General features: G+C 47.0%; 1 protein-coding gene across 3 annotated transcripts in view; it reads right to left on the reverse strand.

Annotated features, from left to right (window-relative positions):
* The window catches only part of ECHDC2 (enoyl CoA hydratase domain containing 2), a 28,086-nt gene extending 17,075 nt beyond the window's left edge, over positions 1 to 11,011 (reverse strand). For all 3 annotated transcript variants that reach the window (XM_011926291.1, XM_011926290.1, XM_011926289.1), the window contains exons 1-3: positions 10,796 to 11,011; positions 759 to 826; positions 602 to 689 (exon numbers count right to left, since the gene is read on the reverse strand). In XM_011926291.1, coding sequence (XP_011781681.1) covers positions 602 to 689; positions 759 to 826; positions 10,796 to 10,916 — 277 coding nt within the window. In that variant the 5' untranslated portion in view covers positions 10,917 to 11,011. The remainder of the gene's footprint in view (positions 1 to 601; positions 690 to 758; positions 827 to 10,795) is intronic.
* Between the last annotated feature and the right edge of the window lie 6,187 nt (positions 11,012 to 17,198).

Genomic DNA, 17,198 nt, shown 5'->3' on the forward strand with positions numbered 1-17,198 from the left:
TGGCCACTGACCTTATGAGCATCTTTGGGCTCCATTTTTTCTCTTTTTTTTCCCCAGGCTGGAGTGCAGTGGTGCGATCTTGGCTCACTGCAACCTCTGCCTCCCAGGTTCAAGTGATTCTCCTGCCTCAGCCTCCTGAGTAGCTGGGACTACAGGTGCCTGCCACCATACCCAGCTAATTTTTGTATTTTTTAGTAGAGAAGGGGTTTCCCCATGTTGGCCGGGCTGGTCTCGAACTCGGGCCTCAAGTGATCTACCCGCCTCGGCCTCCCACAGTGCTGGGATTACAGACGTGAGCCACTGCACCTGTCTTGGACTCCATTTTCTTATTTCCCCCGTGAAGGGTCAGAACAAAGCATGGCATAGCTGAAATAACTAGGATCTAAGGGTTAGAGGGGCCAAGTTCCAACTAAAGTCTATCCTACCTCTTACTAGCTATGTGATCCTAGGCAAGGGAATTTTCCTCCCCGAGTCTCTGCATTCACATCTGTAAAACGGCAACAATGAATCCCATACTGGAGCTGATCTAAGGCTTCCCCCAACCCCTGGAGGCTGGTGGGCACCACGCAGAGCCCGGATGGGGGCAGGAGAAAGAACCTACCTGCACAGAACACACCCTTCACTCCACTTCTGAAGAGCAGGACACGCACTTGCCGGTCCTCCCGCAGCTGGGCCAGAGTTTCCAGCAGCTACAGAGGACACCCAGTTAGATACTCCTAGCCCATCCCCAGCCCACCCTGGCGCCCACCCTTTCTTACCTCACTGACGAAGACGTTCCCCAAGGCATTGCGGGCACGAGGTCTGTTCATCAGAATCTCGGTGATCCCTGTAAGGAGTCAGGGCAGCCATGGGCAAGTAGCTGGCTCTGCCTAATCCTGGGCTGTGGGCTGGGGACTGGAGGCAGGAGGCCTGGGCTCTGGGCAGCCTCTGCCCTAGATGACCAGAGTGACTTGGCACAAGTCACACTCAGGCAGGCCTCAATTTTCCCAACCATAAAATGGAGGGAAAACCCCTTGCTCTTTCTGCCTCAGAGAGAAAGTGGAAGGGCTTGTAAACCGTGGAGCAAAATGGGGAGGGGAAGAATGGCCACCACAGTAGCCCTCGCCTGCTTCTGCCATTGTTAGACACACACACACACACACACACAAGCATACATGCACCTATGCACCTTCTTTAATTTGACAACTCCCTCCCTCCATATTAATCTTTTCTTTTTTCTTTTTTTGGGGGGAGAGCTTTTCATTTTTTCTTTTTAGACTGGGTCTCAACTCTGTCACCCAGGCTGGAGTACAGTGGTGTTAACATGGCTCACCGCAGCCTCAACCTCCTGGGCTCAAGCAATTCTCTTCCCTCAATCGCCGAAATAGTTGGGACTATAAGTACACGCCACTACCCCTGGCTAATTTTCGTGTTTTTTTTGTAGAGACGAGGTTTCGCCATCTCGCCCAGCCTGGTCTCAAAATCTTGAGCTCAAGCAATCTGCCTGCCTTGGCCTCCCAAAATGCTGGGATTACAGGTGTGAGCTAACGCGCGGCCTTAATCTTTTCTTCACAGCAGACTTCTTCCTCTAGAGTTTGAGGAGTTATGATAAGGCCAATACTCTGAAAACCACCACCCGAATCAAGAAATAGAACTGTGCTGGCCACCTCAGGAACCTCACCACATACCCTGATTCAATCATAGCTCCCTCCTTCCCCCTGAACAAGTAACTCTTTGACTTACAGTAATCACCTCTGTATATTTCTTTATAATATTTTTTTTGGAGACAGAGTTTCGCTTTTTTTGCCCTGGCTCACCACAACCTCTGCCTCCTGGGTTCAAGTGATTCTCCTGCCTCAGCCTCCCGAGTAGCTGGGATTACAGGCATGTGCCACCACGCCCAGCTAATTTTGTATTTTTAGTAGAGACGGGGGTTTCTCCATGTTGGTCAGGCTGGTCTCGAACTCCTGACCTCAGGTGATTCACCCACCTCAGTCTCCCAAAGTGCTGGGATTACAGGCGTGAGCCACCGGGCTTGGCCATTTCTTTATAATTTTATCACCCAGGTGTGCATCCTTAGGTATCATAGTTTAGATTTGCTAATTTCTAAAATTGCCATGTGTCTTTTAAATCCTGTTACAATCCTGACGTGCTCCCCACGACCCCGTCTTTCCCTCAGAGATTATCTGTGGAGGGGCCTGGTGCATTTCACCTATAGGGTTTCTCAAAGCCTGGGTTTTGCTAACTGCACAGTCATGGGGACAGATCAATATGATCCTCTGTCATAAGAAGTTAGCAACTAAATACAGAGGCTTGGTGTTCTGTCCTGTTTGACAAGACGGTAACCCTGGCCCCGCCTGTGTAATGTACTTTCACCAGCAACAGCCAAGCTTCTTGGTAGTTTTCTATACTCATTTAGTCACTTTCTTACCTTCCATTCGCTCAAACCTTCTCCAACCTAGGTTCCAGCACCATCACTCATCAGACATTATTCTCATTAAAGTGATGAATATAGCCACATCACTAACCAAGGGACACGTTTCTCTCCTTGCCTCAACCTCTCGGTGGCAAAAACTTCTGCTGACATTAACACACTCCGCTTGATCATTTTCTGCTTTGGCTTCTTAGAATATTTATTTATAAACAGATTATTACTATTATTTTTTTTTTTTTTGAGACGGAGTCTGGCTCTGTTGCCCAGGCTGGAGTGCAGTGGCTGGATCTCAGCTCACTGCAAGCTCCGCCTCCTGGGTTTACGCCATTCTCCTGCCTCAGCCTCCCAAGTAGCTAGGACTACAGGCGCCGCCACCTCGCCCGGCTAGTTTTTTGTATTTTTTTAGTAGAGACGGGGTTTCACCGTGTTAGCCAGGATGGTCTCGATCTCCTGACCTCGTGATCCGCCCGTCTCGGCCTCCCAAAGTGCTGCGATTACAGGCTTGAGCCACCGCGCCCAGCCAATAGATTATTTTCTTAGAGCAGTTTTAGGGTCACAGCAAAATGGAGTGGAAAATACAGTTCAATACAGTTCACATATATACTCCCTGTCCCTACACAGGCACAGCCCCTTCCCCAATCCCCATCCCCCACCAGAGGCACATGTGTTGCAACTGAGGAACCTACATTGATGCACTGTCACCACCTGGGGGCCCTAGTGTACACTGGGGTTCGCTCTTGGCGGTGTACACTCTGCGGGTTTGGACAGATGCATAATGACACATACCCGCCTTGGCTTTGGCAGGCCCCCATTTTCCTTCCTTCTGCCTTTCAGGTGATGCCTCTGCACTCCTTCACTGCTTCTCTTCTGCCCAATCATTTTAATTGCCTAAGTTCCTTAAGGCCAATCAGATGCTCTTCATTCGCTCATTTGTACATTTATATATTTGCCGTGTGCTGGCCTCTACTAGACACCATGATTCCAGAGACCAGGACAGACTCAGGGCCTGTCCTCATGGAACCTACAGCCTAGCGGGAAAGACAGACATTAAACAATTACTATTTGTGAGGAGAACTTGGAGAAAAAGGACAAACAAGTAAGGGGCATCCAGTGGGCAGAGGGGAGCCCTAGTATAGAAGGTCAGCAATGAGTTCTCAGAGGACGAAATTGGCCTTTAAGCTGAGAGCTGACAGGAGAGTAGGAACTGGCCAGGCAAAAGATGTAAGAGTGCATGTGTGCATGTAAGTGTGCATGCATGGGTGCATATGTGAGCATGTGCACGAGTGCCTGTGTGTGTGCATGCATATTGGCAAGGTGCAGGGAAGGGGACAGTCCAGGAGAGGAGCCTGTTGCAGGCAGAGGGAGTGGCAGAGAAGAGGGTCCAGATGTGGGACTGCAGGGTGCCTTCCAGAACTGGAGGAGTTCAGGCGGAGGGAGAGCAGGATAAGCTGAGGCAGGAGAGGCAGGAGGGACCTCCCTTCCACAGCTCACACACACCTGCCTCCTGTACATCCAGGGCTCCCATGTGTGCCCAGGAGCCCAGAGCTCTCCTCTGCACCCCAGGCCTGAATAGCCAAATGCCTACTTGATATCTCAACTGATATGTCCTGCTCCATTGGTGAGCCAGTGACCTTGCTATCAACCCAGAAGTTGATCCTGTCACCTCGCTCTTCCCTCACCTACAAAATGCACTCAGTCACTGAGGCCTCTAATCCAGCCTCTTAAAGACATCTCAGGCCTCTCGGCTCACACCACTTCTCACAGCCATTAACCTGGCACAGGCTCTTTCCTGCATCCCTCGGATCACCCACCTGACCCTCGAGTCCTCAGTCTTGCTCCCTCCCAACACACACATTCATTCTCCACACTTGGGTCACAGTCATCTTTCTTACCCCAATCTGACCACGTCCCTCCCCTTTCCCCTTCTCTTCCTCAAAATAAAGTTCAACTTCTTAATATCAACCACAAGGCCCCCACAATCTGGCTCTTGCACCCACTCTGGCCCCAATCCTTTGGCCTTCAAAGACCCCTTATTATTATCTCCCAGGGTCCTCAGCTTTGTCTGTGAACAAGCAGTGTTTATGAAGTAGGCATTCTCAGTGGAAGCTGATCGGAGACACAGAAGGGCCAATGAAAACTTCAGGGCTCTCGAGGGACAGGGTTTTCAGCCAGGAATTATAGAACTATGGCTAGGGGCAAAACTGTAACATTCAGGCAAACTGGACTTCCTTAGCCTCCCCAGAAACCTGCAAAGAGCTCTTAGAGCCCAGCAGGTCTGGAGGCTCCAGAGAGGTGTGCAGATGGCCATCCCGTCACTTCCAGCTCCAGGGCTCCAGGAGAGAAAATGGGGCAACTCTGGAGAAGAGACTGCAGTGGATACAGAGATGCCAGATCTGGAGGAGTCAAGGACCCTGACCCCCGCAAACTTCAGAACAGTCTAGATCCAAGATCCCCAGAGTGGCCCTCGTGTTTACAGTCCAAATAATCCCCTCCCTTGCATGTGGGTGGGACCTGTGAATTGCTTCTAAGCAATAGTATACAGCAAAGGTTAGACAAGGTCACTCCCGAGATTAGGTTATCTGGCAAAGGTGATGCGACTTCGGTAATTCGGTTATAGTATATAAAAGGCTCTGTCTTATTAGAGAAACTCATGGGCCTAAGGAGAGCGTCAAGTAGCAAAGGACTGCGTGCAACCTCTAGGAGCTGAGGGTGGCCCCCGGCCAACAATCAGCAAGAAAATAGGACTTCAGTCCAACAACCCCAGGAGGTGAATTCAGGTCTCAGCAACCTGAGGACCTTGGAAGCAGATCTTTCCCATCAAGCCTGGCCAACTCCCGACTGCAGCCCCGCCTGGCAAGACCTGAAGCAGAGAACTCTGCTAAGTTGTGCCTGGACTTCTGACATACAGAAACTACAAAATGCTAAATGTGTGTGTGACTTTGAGCAACAAAGTTTGTGATCATTTGTTAGGTAGTAATAGAAAGCTGATAAAAGTGTGGTGTCCTGGGACTGGCAGACACTCCTCTCTCTGCTTTCCTGTTCTTTCCTTCCATTCTCTCTGGCTGACTCTCTCTTATCTTTCAGCTTCATCTCCTGTCTCCACCTACATCTCCCTCTTGCAATACTGACTGCCAAATCTTACAGCCCTTAGCTTAAGCCACAACTCAGCCACACACCCGCCCCATGGCCTCGGGCAAACCACTTCACCCTTCTGGCTTCAATTTCCTGATCTGTAAGAGAAATAATAAAAAGGTTATTGTTAGGATTAAAAGAGATAATGCACATAAGTATCTAGCCAGAGTTTGTGTAAAACGCCCAGATACTAGGGCAAGTCTCAGACCTAATACAGTGTCTGAACTTTAAGCTGGGAGCCCCCCAGGAGCCAGGCAGGGTGTCTTTGGCTGCCAACATTCAATTGTGCAACATTCAATTTGCACTACCACATGCTAGGTCCTGGAGAAATGGAGAGGAATCAGCCAAGGTCCCTGTGTTCTTAGTCTAGCCCCGATGCTGGGAACATTGCCCTTCTGGCCCCAGTAGTGGGGATGGGGCTATGCTGCACCCTTCCCACTCTTACCGAACCTACCATAATACTGAGCAGCTGACCTAGGATAACTTCTGTCCAGAGGGCTTGGGTCACAGGCTAGGTGGTGTGGGTAGGAGTCAACAGAAACCACTGGAAGGGTTGGGCGCGGTGGCTCACGCCTGTAATCCCAGCACTTTGGGAGGCTGAGGTGGATCACCTGAGGTCAGGAGTTCAAGACCAGTCTGACAAACATGGTGAAACCCCATCTTTACTAAAAATACAAAAATTAGCTGGGCATGGTGGCACATCCCTATAATCCCAGCTACTCGGGAGGCTGGGGCACGAGAATCGCTTGAACCCAGGAGGCAGAGGCTGCAGTGGGCCGAGATCACGCCACTGCACTCCGGCCTGGACAACAGAATGAGACCATCTCAAAGAAAAAAAAAAAAGGAAACCACTGGAGGGTAGTATGGAGAACAACTGGTTTAACAACCAACCCTTTACTATACAGAAGGGGAAACTGACATCCGGAAACAAACAGGATTTGCTCAAATAACAGCTGGACCCAGCTGGCAATCCTCACTCTCAAAGAGCCAACAGCCTAGGAGGGAGACAAATTCAGAAACATGAAGCATAAAAGGACAGTGTCAGGGAGAGGGCCGCAGAGCAGGGAGTTCCAAAAAGATTCCCACAGGCAGAAAAGAAGGGAGAGGAGCCAAGACAGGGCACAGCTAGAGCAAAACACAGAGGTAACACAGCTTCAGATGAGCCATGGGTAGAGGAGGGAGGATGGAAGGTCAGCTTGTGGTGGAGAAACCCTGAGTGCCCAGCCAAGGAGTTGAAGGAGAGCCATTAATTACAGTCATGCACAGCATATTTTAGTTGGTCAGCTACAGACCACATATAAGACATATAAGTCCCATCAGATTATAACGGAGCTGAACAATTCCTATTGCCTAGTGCCACTGTAGCATCATAGCGCAATGCAACACTCAAATGCTTGTGGTGAGGCTGATGTAAACTAGCCTGCGTTACCAGTTGTACAAAAGCACAGTACATACAATTAGGCCCAGAACATAATACTTGATAATGATAATAAATGACTATGTTTTGGGTTTATATAGTTACAATATTATTTTTTACCATTATTTTAGAGTGTATTCCTACTTTTTATTTTTAATTTTTTTGAGACAGGGTCTTACTCTGTTGCCCAGGCTGGAGTGCAGTAACATGATCATGGCTCACTCATGGGTCACTTTGGGCTCACTTGCAAATATCAGGAATCCTTGATATCGGACAGCCTTGACCTCCCCGGCTCAAGCCATCCTCCCACCTCAGCCTCCTGAGTGGCAGGGGCTACAGGTATGCACAACCATGCCTGGATAATTTTTTATTTTTTGTAGATAAGGGGTTTCACCATGTTTCCCAGGCTGGTCTCAAACTCCTGGGCTCAAGCAATCCGCCCGCCTTACTTACCCTCTCAAAGTGCTGGGATTACAAGAGTGAGCTAAGTGAGCCACTGTACCAGGCCTGGCTGAGTGTACACCTACTTATTAAAAAAAAAAAAAAAAAAGTTCAGTGTAACACAGCCTCAGGCAAGTCCTTCAGTAGGTATTCCCGATTGTTATCATAGGAGATGACAGCTCCATGCATGTTATCGCCCCTGAAGACCTTCCAGTGGGACAAGATGTGGAGGCGGAAGACAGTGATAGGCCTAGGCTTGTGTGTGTGCTTGTGTTTTTGTTTTTAACAAAAAAAAGTTTAAGAATTAAAACTTTAGGCCGGGCGCGGTGGCTCAAGCCTGTAATCCCAGCACTTTGGGAGGCCGAGACGGGAGGATCACGAGGTCAGGAGATCGAGACCATCCTGGCTAACACGGTGAAACCCCGTCTCTACTAAAAAAATAAAAAAAAGTCAGGTATGGTGGTGTTGAGCCAAGATTTGGCCACTGCACTCCAGCCTGGGCGACAGAGCGAGACTCCGTCTCAAAAAAAAAAAAAAAAAAAAAGAATTAAAACTTTAAAAAGCTTATAAAATAAGGATCTAAAGAAAGAAAATTTTTTTTGTACAGCTGTACAATGTGTGTTTTAAGCTAAGTGTTACTACAAAAGAGTCGAAAAGTTGAAAAAAATTTAAAAGTTTATAAAGTAAAAACAGAGTAAGCTAAGGCTAATTTATTACTGAAGAAAGAAACATTTGTAAAGTAAATTTACTGTAGCCTAGGTGTACAGTGTTATAGAGTTTACAGTAATGTACAGTAATGTCCTAGGCCAGGTGTCCCCTACCCCCAGGGCTGTGGACCCATCCCAGTCTGTGGCCTGCTTGGAACTGGGCCACATAACAGGAGGTGAGCAGCTTCATCTGTATTTACAGCAGCTCCCCATGGCTTGAATTACTGCCTGAGTTCCACCTCCTATCAGATCAGTGGTGGCATTAGAGTCTCATAGGAGTGTGAACCCTATTGTGAACTGCGCATGTGAGGGATCTAGGTTGCTGCGTGCTCCTTATGAGAATCTAATGCCTGATGATCTGAGGTGGAACAGTTTCATCCCCAAACCATCTGTCCCCCTGCAAGTCCGTGTGTTTTCCATGAAAACAGTCCCTGGTGCCAAACCAGTCCCTGCTGTCCTAGGCCTTCACATTCACTCACCAACTCACCCAGAGCAGCTTCCAGTCCTGCAAGCTCCATTTATGGTAACTGCCCAATACAGGTGTACTATTTAAATAATCTTTTCGACTGTATTTTTACTGTGCCTTTTCTGTGTTCAGATACACAAATACTTACCATTGTGTTACAGCTGCCTACAGTATTCAGCCCAGTCCCATACTGTCCAGGTTTGTATTCTAGGAGCAACAGGCTATACACCACGTAGCCTCGGTGTGCAGTAGGCTATCCCATCTAGGATTGTGTAGGTACACTCTGTGATGCTCCCACCATGACCACATCACCTAATGATGCATTTCTCAGAATGGAGCCCCGTTGTTAAGCAACACATGACTGTATGAGAAATAAAGCCGCTAAGAACAGTGAAGAGTGGTTCACCACCCAACCTCAAGTTCAAGGGCAGCAGGTAAAATGTAACAGTACTCTGGTGCCATCAGCCCCAGTGGAAGGCAGAACCCGCAGCTTCTAATGTGAACATCAAATGACCCCAACTCATTCCCTGGGAGGGCTCTGTGTGTGATCTCGTCCCCATGCCTCCTCCGCACTGTCATCTTGGTTTCTGTCTCTCTTTCTCTCACTGACTTTTCCTGCCCTTCGTGCTCTCTGGCAGGGGCAGAGGCTTAATCTGCTGATCGTTGTCATTATGTTTTGGATAAAATGATTCCCGACATTTGCAAGTGAGCCTAAAGGTCTTTAACCCATGATACTTTTGTATTTACAGATGTACAAGTCTGTATTTTGAGTCACCGAATTACTACAAGAGCCAGTGATTACCTAATGGTTGAGAACACAGGCTTTGAAATCAGACCTGATTCAAATAACTTAACCTTGTGCCTCAGTTTTTTAATCTGTAAGTGGGGAGAATAATCTTGACTGTCTTTTTTTTCTTTTGAGACGGAGTCTCACTCTGTCACCCAGGCTGGAGTACAGTGGCGCGATCTCGACTCACTGCAAGCTCCACCTCCCGTGTTCACGCCATTCTCTTACCTCAGCCTCCTGAGTAGCTGGGACTAAAGGCGCCCGCCACCTCGCCCCGCTAATTTTTTGTATTTTTAGTAGAGGCGGGGTTGCACCGTGTTAGCCAGGATGGTCTCAATCTCCTGACCTCATGTTCCACCCGCCTCGGCCTCCCAAAGTGCTGGGATTACAGGCGTGAGCCACCGCGCCCGGCCTAATCTTGACTGTTTTAAGAGCTGTTGCCAGTTGGGTAGTGAACTAAGCATGAGATTGGCGGTATAAGGTTCAGCAATCCCACCTGGTCAAGGAAATTCTCATCAAGTGGGACACTAGGTGGCCTGTCCGTGTCCACTGAAGGTGGTAGATGCACACTTGGGAACAGTGGGCAACAGCAGGGGGCAAGTAACTGGATTTTATGGCAAAGCCCCCCCTTCAAACTTGGTGTTAAGCCAGTAAAAAGGAACCAATACAACGAAATGTACAGTACAATGCCATCTGTGTATCAAATGCAGGGAACAGGGAATGAGATGGGGGGAGGAGACCCAAGGCAGGAGAAGCGAATGAGGAGCGTTATCAGCACCACTGAATGCTCCAAAAGTCCAAACAACAACAAAAACGCAACAGGCAATCGGAGGCGTTTTCCGCCAGTGACCCGCGAACTTTGACCGCCCCCTCCCCATACTACCCTCGATCTTGGCCAAAAGACGGAGAAGCAGCAAACTTTTCCCTGGAACCAGATGACGCAAAAGTTCGCTAGCGGCCCAGGGCAGGGGCGCAGCTGAAGAAGCACCCTCTTCACTCCGCCCCGCTGCCGCACTGGGCTCCCAGCTGTCGTCGCACGCCTCCCGGGATTGGCTCCGCTGCCTCCACCCCCGAACCGGTCAAGTGGCGGGGGAGGGGAACGCGCACTTGACCGCTCCTGGCCTGGGGGCCGCTGGGCCCAGTCCTATCTGTGCGGACCCCGCTCCCCTTCCACGCAGTCGGAAGACCCCAAAGGGCCTTTGAGGAGACCGAGGTTGCCAGAGGCCTCCCGCCCCCAGCTAGAGTCGGGAGCCCCTAAGGTGGCCGCTCACCTCTCGGGCCTGGAGCGGCTTGGGGCGCATAGAACTGTGAGGGAGGGACTGGAGATCGAATCCTTCAACGCACTGAGCGGCCCGCCTGCCCGCCCCCGGCTGCCTCCGGGCTGGCCTCGTTCCAGTCGCGTCATGGGCGCGCCCCCGGACGGCGCATTTACCTTGGTCCGGACCCGCCAGGGTGCGCACTTGGATCTCGGAGCCCCCGGCCGCACTGTCGGAAGCGCAGCCGCGGGCCCGAAGGGGCCTCCAGGGACGCAGGAGGCACAGGACGCGCAGCATCGGGGCGCAGGCTGGGAAAGAAGGCGCTTCTTGGGCCCTGCACCGTCTCGGCTCCCGCTGAGAGCTCGCAGTTCCGGCGACGGGCGAAGCGTTTGCCAATTGCTCCACCTATGGGCCAAGGGGCTGTTGCCTCCGTCCGCACCTCTTGGGGACAGGGAGACTTGAGCAGAGGAGGTGGGGGGAAGCCCAGCTCCTCCATGTGATTTGGGGTAACCCTGTCAACCTCCCAGCGTCAGTGTTTTAATCTTGTAAAATGGGGATAATAGTGACTACCCCGTGGTGGTGTGAAGATTAAATGGGGTGTGAACCTTGCTTGCACATATGCTCAATTTCATTTTTTAAATGAAATGACATTTAATGAGTCCTTTGAGCGTATCTACACTCGCGAACTTCACTGCCTCACCTCCCATTTGCGCCTTATTTTGTTTTTGTTTTTGAGATGGAGTCTCGCTGTGTCGGCCAGGCTGGAGTGCAGTGGCTTGATCTTGGCTCACTGCAACCTCCGCCTCCGGGTTCAAGCGATTCTCCTGCCTCAGCCTCCCGAGGAGCTGGGATTACAGGCGCGCGCCACCACGCCCAGCTAATTTTTTTTGTATTTTTAGTAGAGGCAGGGTTTCACCCTGTTGGCCAGGCTGGTCTCAAACTCCTGACCCCAAATGATCTGCCCGTCTCGGCCTCCCAAAGTGCTGGGATTACAGGGATGAGCCACTGTGCCCGGCCTGTGCCTCAAATTTAATGGGAGTAAATTTAACTTGAGTCCCAATTTAGTGCTCAATAAGTTGGCTCACAAAAATATTTGTGAATGTGAATCTTTGGCTTCTAACCCCATTGTCCACCCAAACTGCCTTTGCAGAGGTCAGCAGTAGCCTTGTTTAGTTCATTCAGGGTAGATCAATAAATAGTATTCAGTGCATACTCTGTGTTCCCCAATCTCCTACTTGGGAGACATGTCAAAGATCCCAAAGCCACTAACAATCCTGGCCTGTTGGTTAAAAACATCAAATGGTGAAAGCATTAAGGTTCATTTTATTCAATCTTGTTGAAGATTATAAACCAGGAGGAGTCTTGCAGAGAGTATCGATCAGACTGCTCCAAAGCCGTGTTTCAGCCCACAGCTTATATACAGGTTGTGGAGGTTTTTCATGTACTCAGAAATTGCATCAAATGTGCTCAGAAGTTACATTAGAGAAAAGTCTTTTCAAAGTTTTGGCCTGAGAGTACAGCTGATAATAGAGTACAGAGGAATAATCATTAATCTTGTCAAATGTTATTTTATGTACAGGAAAAGGCAAGGGTTAGGATCATTGAATTTATCTTTTCTTGCTGTTTTGTTTTGTTTTGTTTTAAGACACAGAGTCTCACTCTGTCACCCAGGCTAGTGGGTAGATAGGATAGCACAGTGGCACTATCATGGCTCATTGCAGCCTTGACTCCCTGGGCTCAAGCAATCCTTCTGCCTCAGTCTCCCAAAGTGCTGGGATTATAGTTGTGAACCACTGCAGCCAGCCCTATTATTTAATTTAGCATAACCTTATGATTTCAAATTACATGAAAGTTAATATATAGACATTTATGGCTGCTCTATTTACTTTTACTTAATTTTTACAATTTACCTAGATTATTTATGACAACTGAGATATTAGGCAAAACTAGTCATCATTTCAAGTTATTTTCTGGTTAACCACTTTTATAGCCTGTTAATATCAGTTATTAAGTAAGAATCTTAAAGTTGAATACTTGGGTATTTTGCCAATAACTCAGAAGATTCAGCTATTTTCATTAAACTAACAATATTAAATTAGACTTGATTATAAAAAAAATCACACAAACAAAAATCATTATATTTTGGGCTGGATTTATAGTTTTATAAACTTTGTGCCAAACTCTGACACCTTAAAATATCTAGCAAAGGCAAGTATAAAACTGTTAAACCACTATACCCAGGCAAAAATGTATGCTGACAATTCTGAAGACATTTCAATTCTGAAACATCTTCATTTTATTTTATCAACAATTTAAAACCAACCTTATTTATTAAAGATTTACTTAAGTAACAAGAGCATGGAAAATATTTGGATTTACTAATTTAGGAACACTTATTTATTTGCAAGTCAATTTGGTGGTACCAAGTAGACAAAATAGATACTGATACGTACATATATGTAAACACATCTAGATACATACACACATACAAATAAAGAGCTTATAGCTTTCACTTAAGAATTTTAGTCATGAGATAGTGATACAAACTCACTGGTTTATAAAAGACAGTTGGATCCAAATTGTTTTTTTAAATAAAATTGGGACTTACTTTTATGGCTAAACTTTATTTGCTCCAATAGGTCATCTAATGAGGGACCAAAATTTTGAAAGCTATAAGGTCTTTATTTGTATGCATCTAGATTTGTTTACATATATGAACATATCAGTATCTATTGTGTCTTCTTGGTACCACCAAATTAATTGATTTAAAAATAAATGAGTGTTTGTGAATTAGTAAGCCCACATATTTTCACTGGAGTTTGATTTTAAAAACTTATTTTGCCCCTTCTTTTCCCTTCAGTTTCAAATGAGTTTATGGTTAAATTTTGAGTGTTTACATTTTAACTACAACCAGCTTAATTGCATAAGAAAAACAACATCTCCATGTAGCCTGGAATTAGTAATACCATAAACAGTGAGTTTTATCTCAACATCAATAGAAGAGTCGACAGATTAAAAGTAGTCAGGGAAAAATACAGTGAGATAGAGAACTTAGAAGACTCCACATTTTAACTCTGTAGTTGCAGGTTGCTGATTTGAACTCTGAATTTTCCTTGATGTAAGTCGCCCATCAGTTTAAAAATATACACAAGAATGGGCCATAATATGCAGCCAGCTGGAGTTCCAGAAAATATCTTGGCATGTCTTTGAACTTTCCTGGGCTAATTTAATCTAAAGCCTTAAATAAAGTAGGAATTTCTCCAGAGTTTGTTTGTTTAACATGAAAGCCACCAGAGCATCAGAAGGTGGCTGATCAGAGACCATTCCCTTAGAACATGGGTTACCCACTGCACTGACCTGAAGAAGGCATCCCTTCCAGTGCCCTTAAATGTGAACACACTTACAAAATCAGAAACATGAGCATACCCCACAGAGCATGAGCACACCCTGCAAAAATGTGAGTGTACCACACAAAGGGTGAGCATTTCCTGCAGGGCCCTACATAGGGTCAGGCTCTCTGAAGAAAACAAAGTCTCCCAGACTTTCACCTAAAAATCAGAGGTCTTGGATCAGAGAGGGCTTACCTGATTTCTCCCCCATGTAGATAGGATGACACCTGAGCTCAAGGGGCTTGTGCAGGTGCTCATGCATTCGTCCAGATGATGCTTGGAAGGAGCTAGGGGTCACTTTGTATCCCATCTTCCCTGCCAAGAAATGTTAACAAACGATCATGAGATCTGTGGAGGAAAAAGAGAAAGCTTCACTTTCTTTCTTTTCTTTTTTCTTTTTTTTGAGATGGATTCTCACTCTGTCATCCGGACTGGAGTTCAGTGGCACAATCTTGGCTCACTGCAACCTCTGCCTCCCGGGTTCAAGTGATTCTCCTGCCTCAGCCTCCCAAATAGCTGGGACTACAGGCGTGCGTCACCACGCCCAGCTAATTTTTGTATTTTTAGTAGAGGCGGGGTTTCACCATGTTGGCCAGGATGGTCTCGATCTCTTGACCTCGTGATCCACCTGCCTTGGCCTCCCAAAGTGCTGGGATTACAGGCATGAGCCACTGCACCCAGCCTTTTTTTTTTTTTTTTTTTTTTGAGACAGTCTCGTTTTGTTGCCCAGGCTGGAGTGCAGTGGCAAAATCTTGGCTCGCTGCACCTTCCATCTCCTGGATTCAAGTGATTCTCCTGCCTCAACCTCCCAAGTAGCTAGGAATACAAGCATACACCACCATGCCTAGCTAATTTTTGTATTTTTAGTAGAGATGGGGTTTCACCATGTTGGCCAGGCTGGTCTTAAACTGTTGACCTGAGTTGATCCGCTGACCTTGGCCTTCCAAAGTGCTGGGATTACAGGTGTGAGCCACCGCACCCAGCCTATTTTCTTAAAAAACAGAAACAATCTGCAGATTGGGGAGACACAGCCTCTGGTGTAAATTGCACCACATTCTGGAGAAGAGGGGAACTGGCCTAAACAGGAAAAGTTTCCTCTGTAGCTCTACATATGGAAATAAAGGATTTAAATTTCAGTCCCCATTGGCTGAAAATAACTGAGTCCTGATTGGGTAGTTTCTTTGTTTCCTCCTTCTACTTTCCTTTTAGGCTCCAGGGGTACATGTGCAGGTTTGTTGTTGTTACATGGGTAAACTGTGTGTTGCTGAGGCTTGGTATACCAAGATCCCATCACCCAGGTAGTAAGCATAGTACCTTAGAGGTAGCCTTCTAACCTATGCTCCCTTCTCATCCTCCCCACTCAAGCAGTCCCCAGTGTCTATTATTCCCACCTTTGTGTCCATGTGTATTTAATGTTTAGCTCCCACTTATAAATGAGAGCATGCGGTATTTGGTTCTGTTTCTGAGCTAGTTTGCTCACAATAATGGCCTCCAGCTGCATCCACATTACTGCAAAAGACATTGAGTTCATTCTTTTTTATAGAGGCATGGTGTTCCATCGTGTATATATGTATCACATTTTCTTTATATAGTCCACCATCGATGGGCATCTTGGTTAATTCCATGTTTTACTATTGTGAATAGTATGGCAATGAACACATGAATGCATATGTATTTTTGGTAGAATGATTTATTTTCTTTTGGGTATATACCGAGTACTGGGATTACTTACAATGGAATCGTAGTTCTGTTTTAAGGGTTTTTTTTGTTTGTTTTGTTTTTGTTTTTCTTGTTGAGACAGGGTCTCGTGGCTGGCAGTGGTACAATGTTGGCTCACTGCAACCTGTGCCTCCCAGGCTCAAATGATCCTCCCACGTCAGCCTCCCGAGTAGCTGGGACCACAGGCATGCACCATCACACCCGGTTAATTTAAAAAAATATTTTTTTCTGGAGAGATGGGGTTTCACCCTGTTACCCAGGCTGGTCTCAAACTCCTGAGCTCAAGCGATCTGCCCATCTCTGCCTCCCAACATGCTGGGGTTACAGGTGTGAGCCACTGTGCCCAGCCTTAAATTATCTGAGAAATCTCCACGCCACTTTCCACAGTGGCTGAACTAATTTATATTCCCACCACAGTCTATAAGTGTTCTCTTTTCTCCACAACTTTCTTAGCATCTGTTGCTTTTTGACTTAAACAAAAAAATTTAATTTTGGCTGGGCATGGTGGCTCATGCCTATAGTCCTAGCACTTTGGGAGGCTGAGGCAGGCAGATCACCTGAGGCCAGGAGCTCGAGACCAGCCTGGCCAATGTGGAGAAACCCCATCTTTATTAAAAATACAAAAATTAGCTGAGCATGGTGCATGCCTGTAATCCTAGCTACTTGGGAGGCTGAGGCAGGAGAATCACTAGAGCCTGGAAGCCAAGATCACACCATTGCACTCCAGCCTGGATGACAGAGAGAAACTCTGTCTCAAAAAAATATGTGTCAAAAAATTTAATTGATTTTTTTTTTCTTTTTTTGTCCCCTTTTCACTTATACAATGTTTTTGACTTTTTAGTAATAGCCATTCTGACTGGTGTGAGACAGGGTTTTGCATTTATCTAATGATTAGTGATTTTGAACATTTTTTCATATATTTGTTGGCTCTCTATATGTCTTCTTTTGAGAAGTGTCTGTTCGTGTCCTTTGCCCATTTTTAATGGAGTTATTTGTGTTCTGTTTGAACTGTTTAACATTCTTACAGATTCTTGACATTAGATCTTTGACAGATGCATAGTTTATGAATATTTTTCTTTTTTTTTTCTTTTTTTTTTTTGAGACAGAGTCTGGCTCTGTCGCCCAGGCTGGAGTGCAATGGCCGGATCTCAGCTCACTGCAACCTCCGCCTCCCGGGTTCACGCCATTCTCCTGCCTCAGCCTCCTGAGTAGCTGGGACTACAGGCGCCCGCCACCACGCCTGGCTAATTTTTTGTATTTTTAGTAGAGACGGGGTTTCACCGTGGTCTCGATCTCCTGACCTTGTAATCCGCCCTCCTCGGCCTCCCAAAGTGCTGGGATTACAGGCGTGAGCCACCGCGCCTGGCCAGTTTATGAATATTTTTCCCATTCTGTAGGTTGTCTGTTTATTCTATTGATAATTTATTTTGCTGTGCAGAAGCTCTTTAGTTTTAGTTGGGTTCCACTTGTC

Source organism: Colobus angolensis, unplaced genomic scaffold (genome assembly GCF_000951035.1).
Source record: "Colobus angolensis palliatus isolate OR3802 unplaced genomic scaffold, Cang.pa_1.0 Scaffold68, whole genome shotgun sequence".
In the NCBI taxonomy this organism is placed as follows: Eukaryota; Metazoa; Chordata; class Mammalia; order Primates; family Cercopithecidae; genus Colobus; species Colobus angolensis.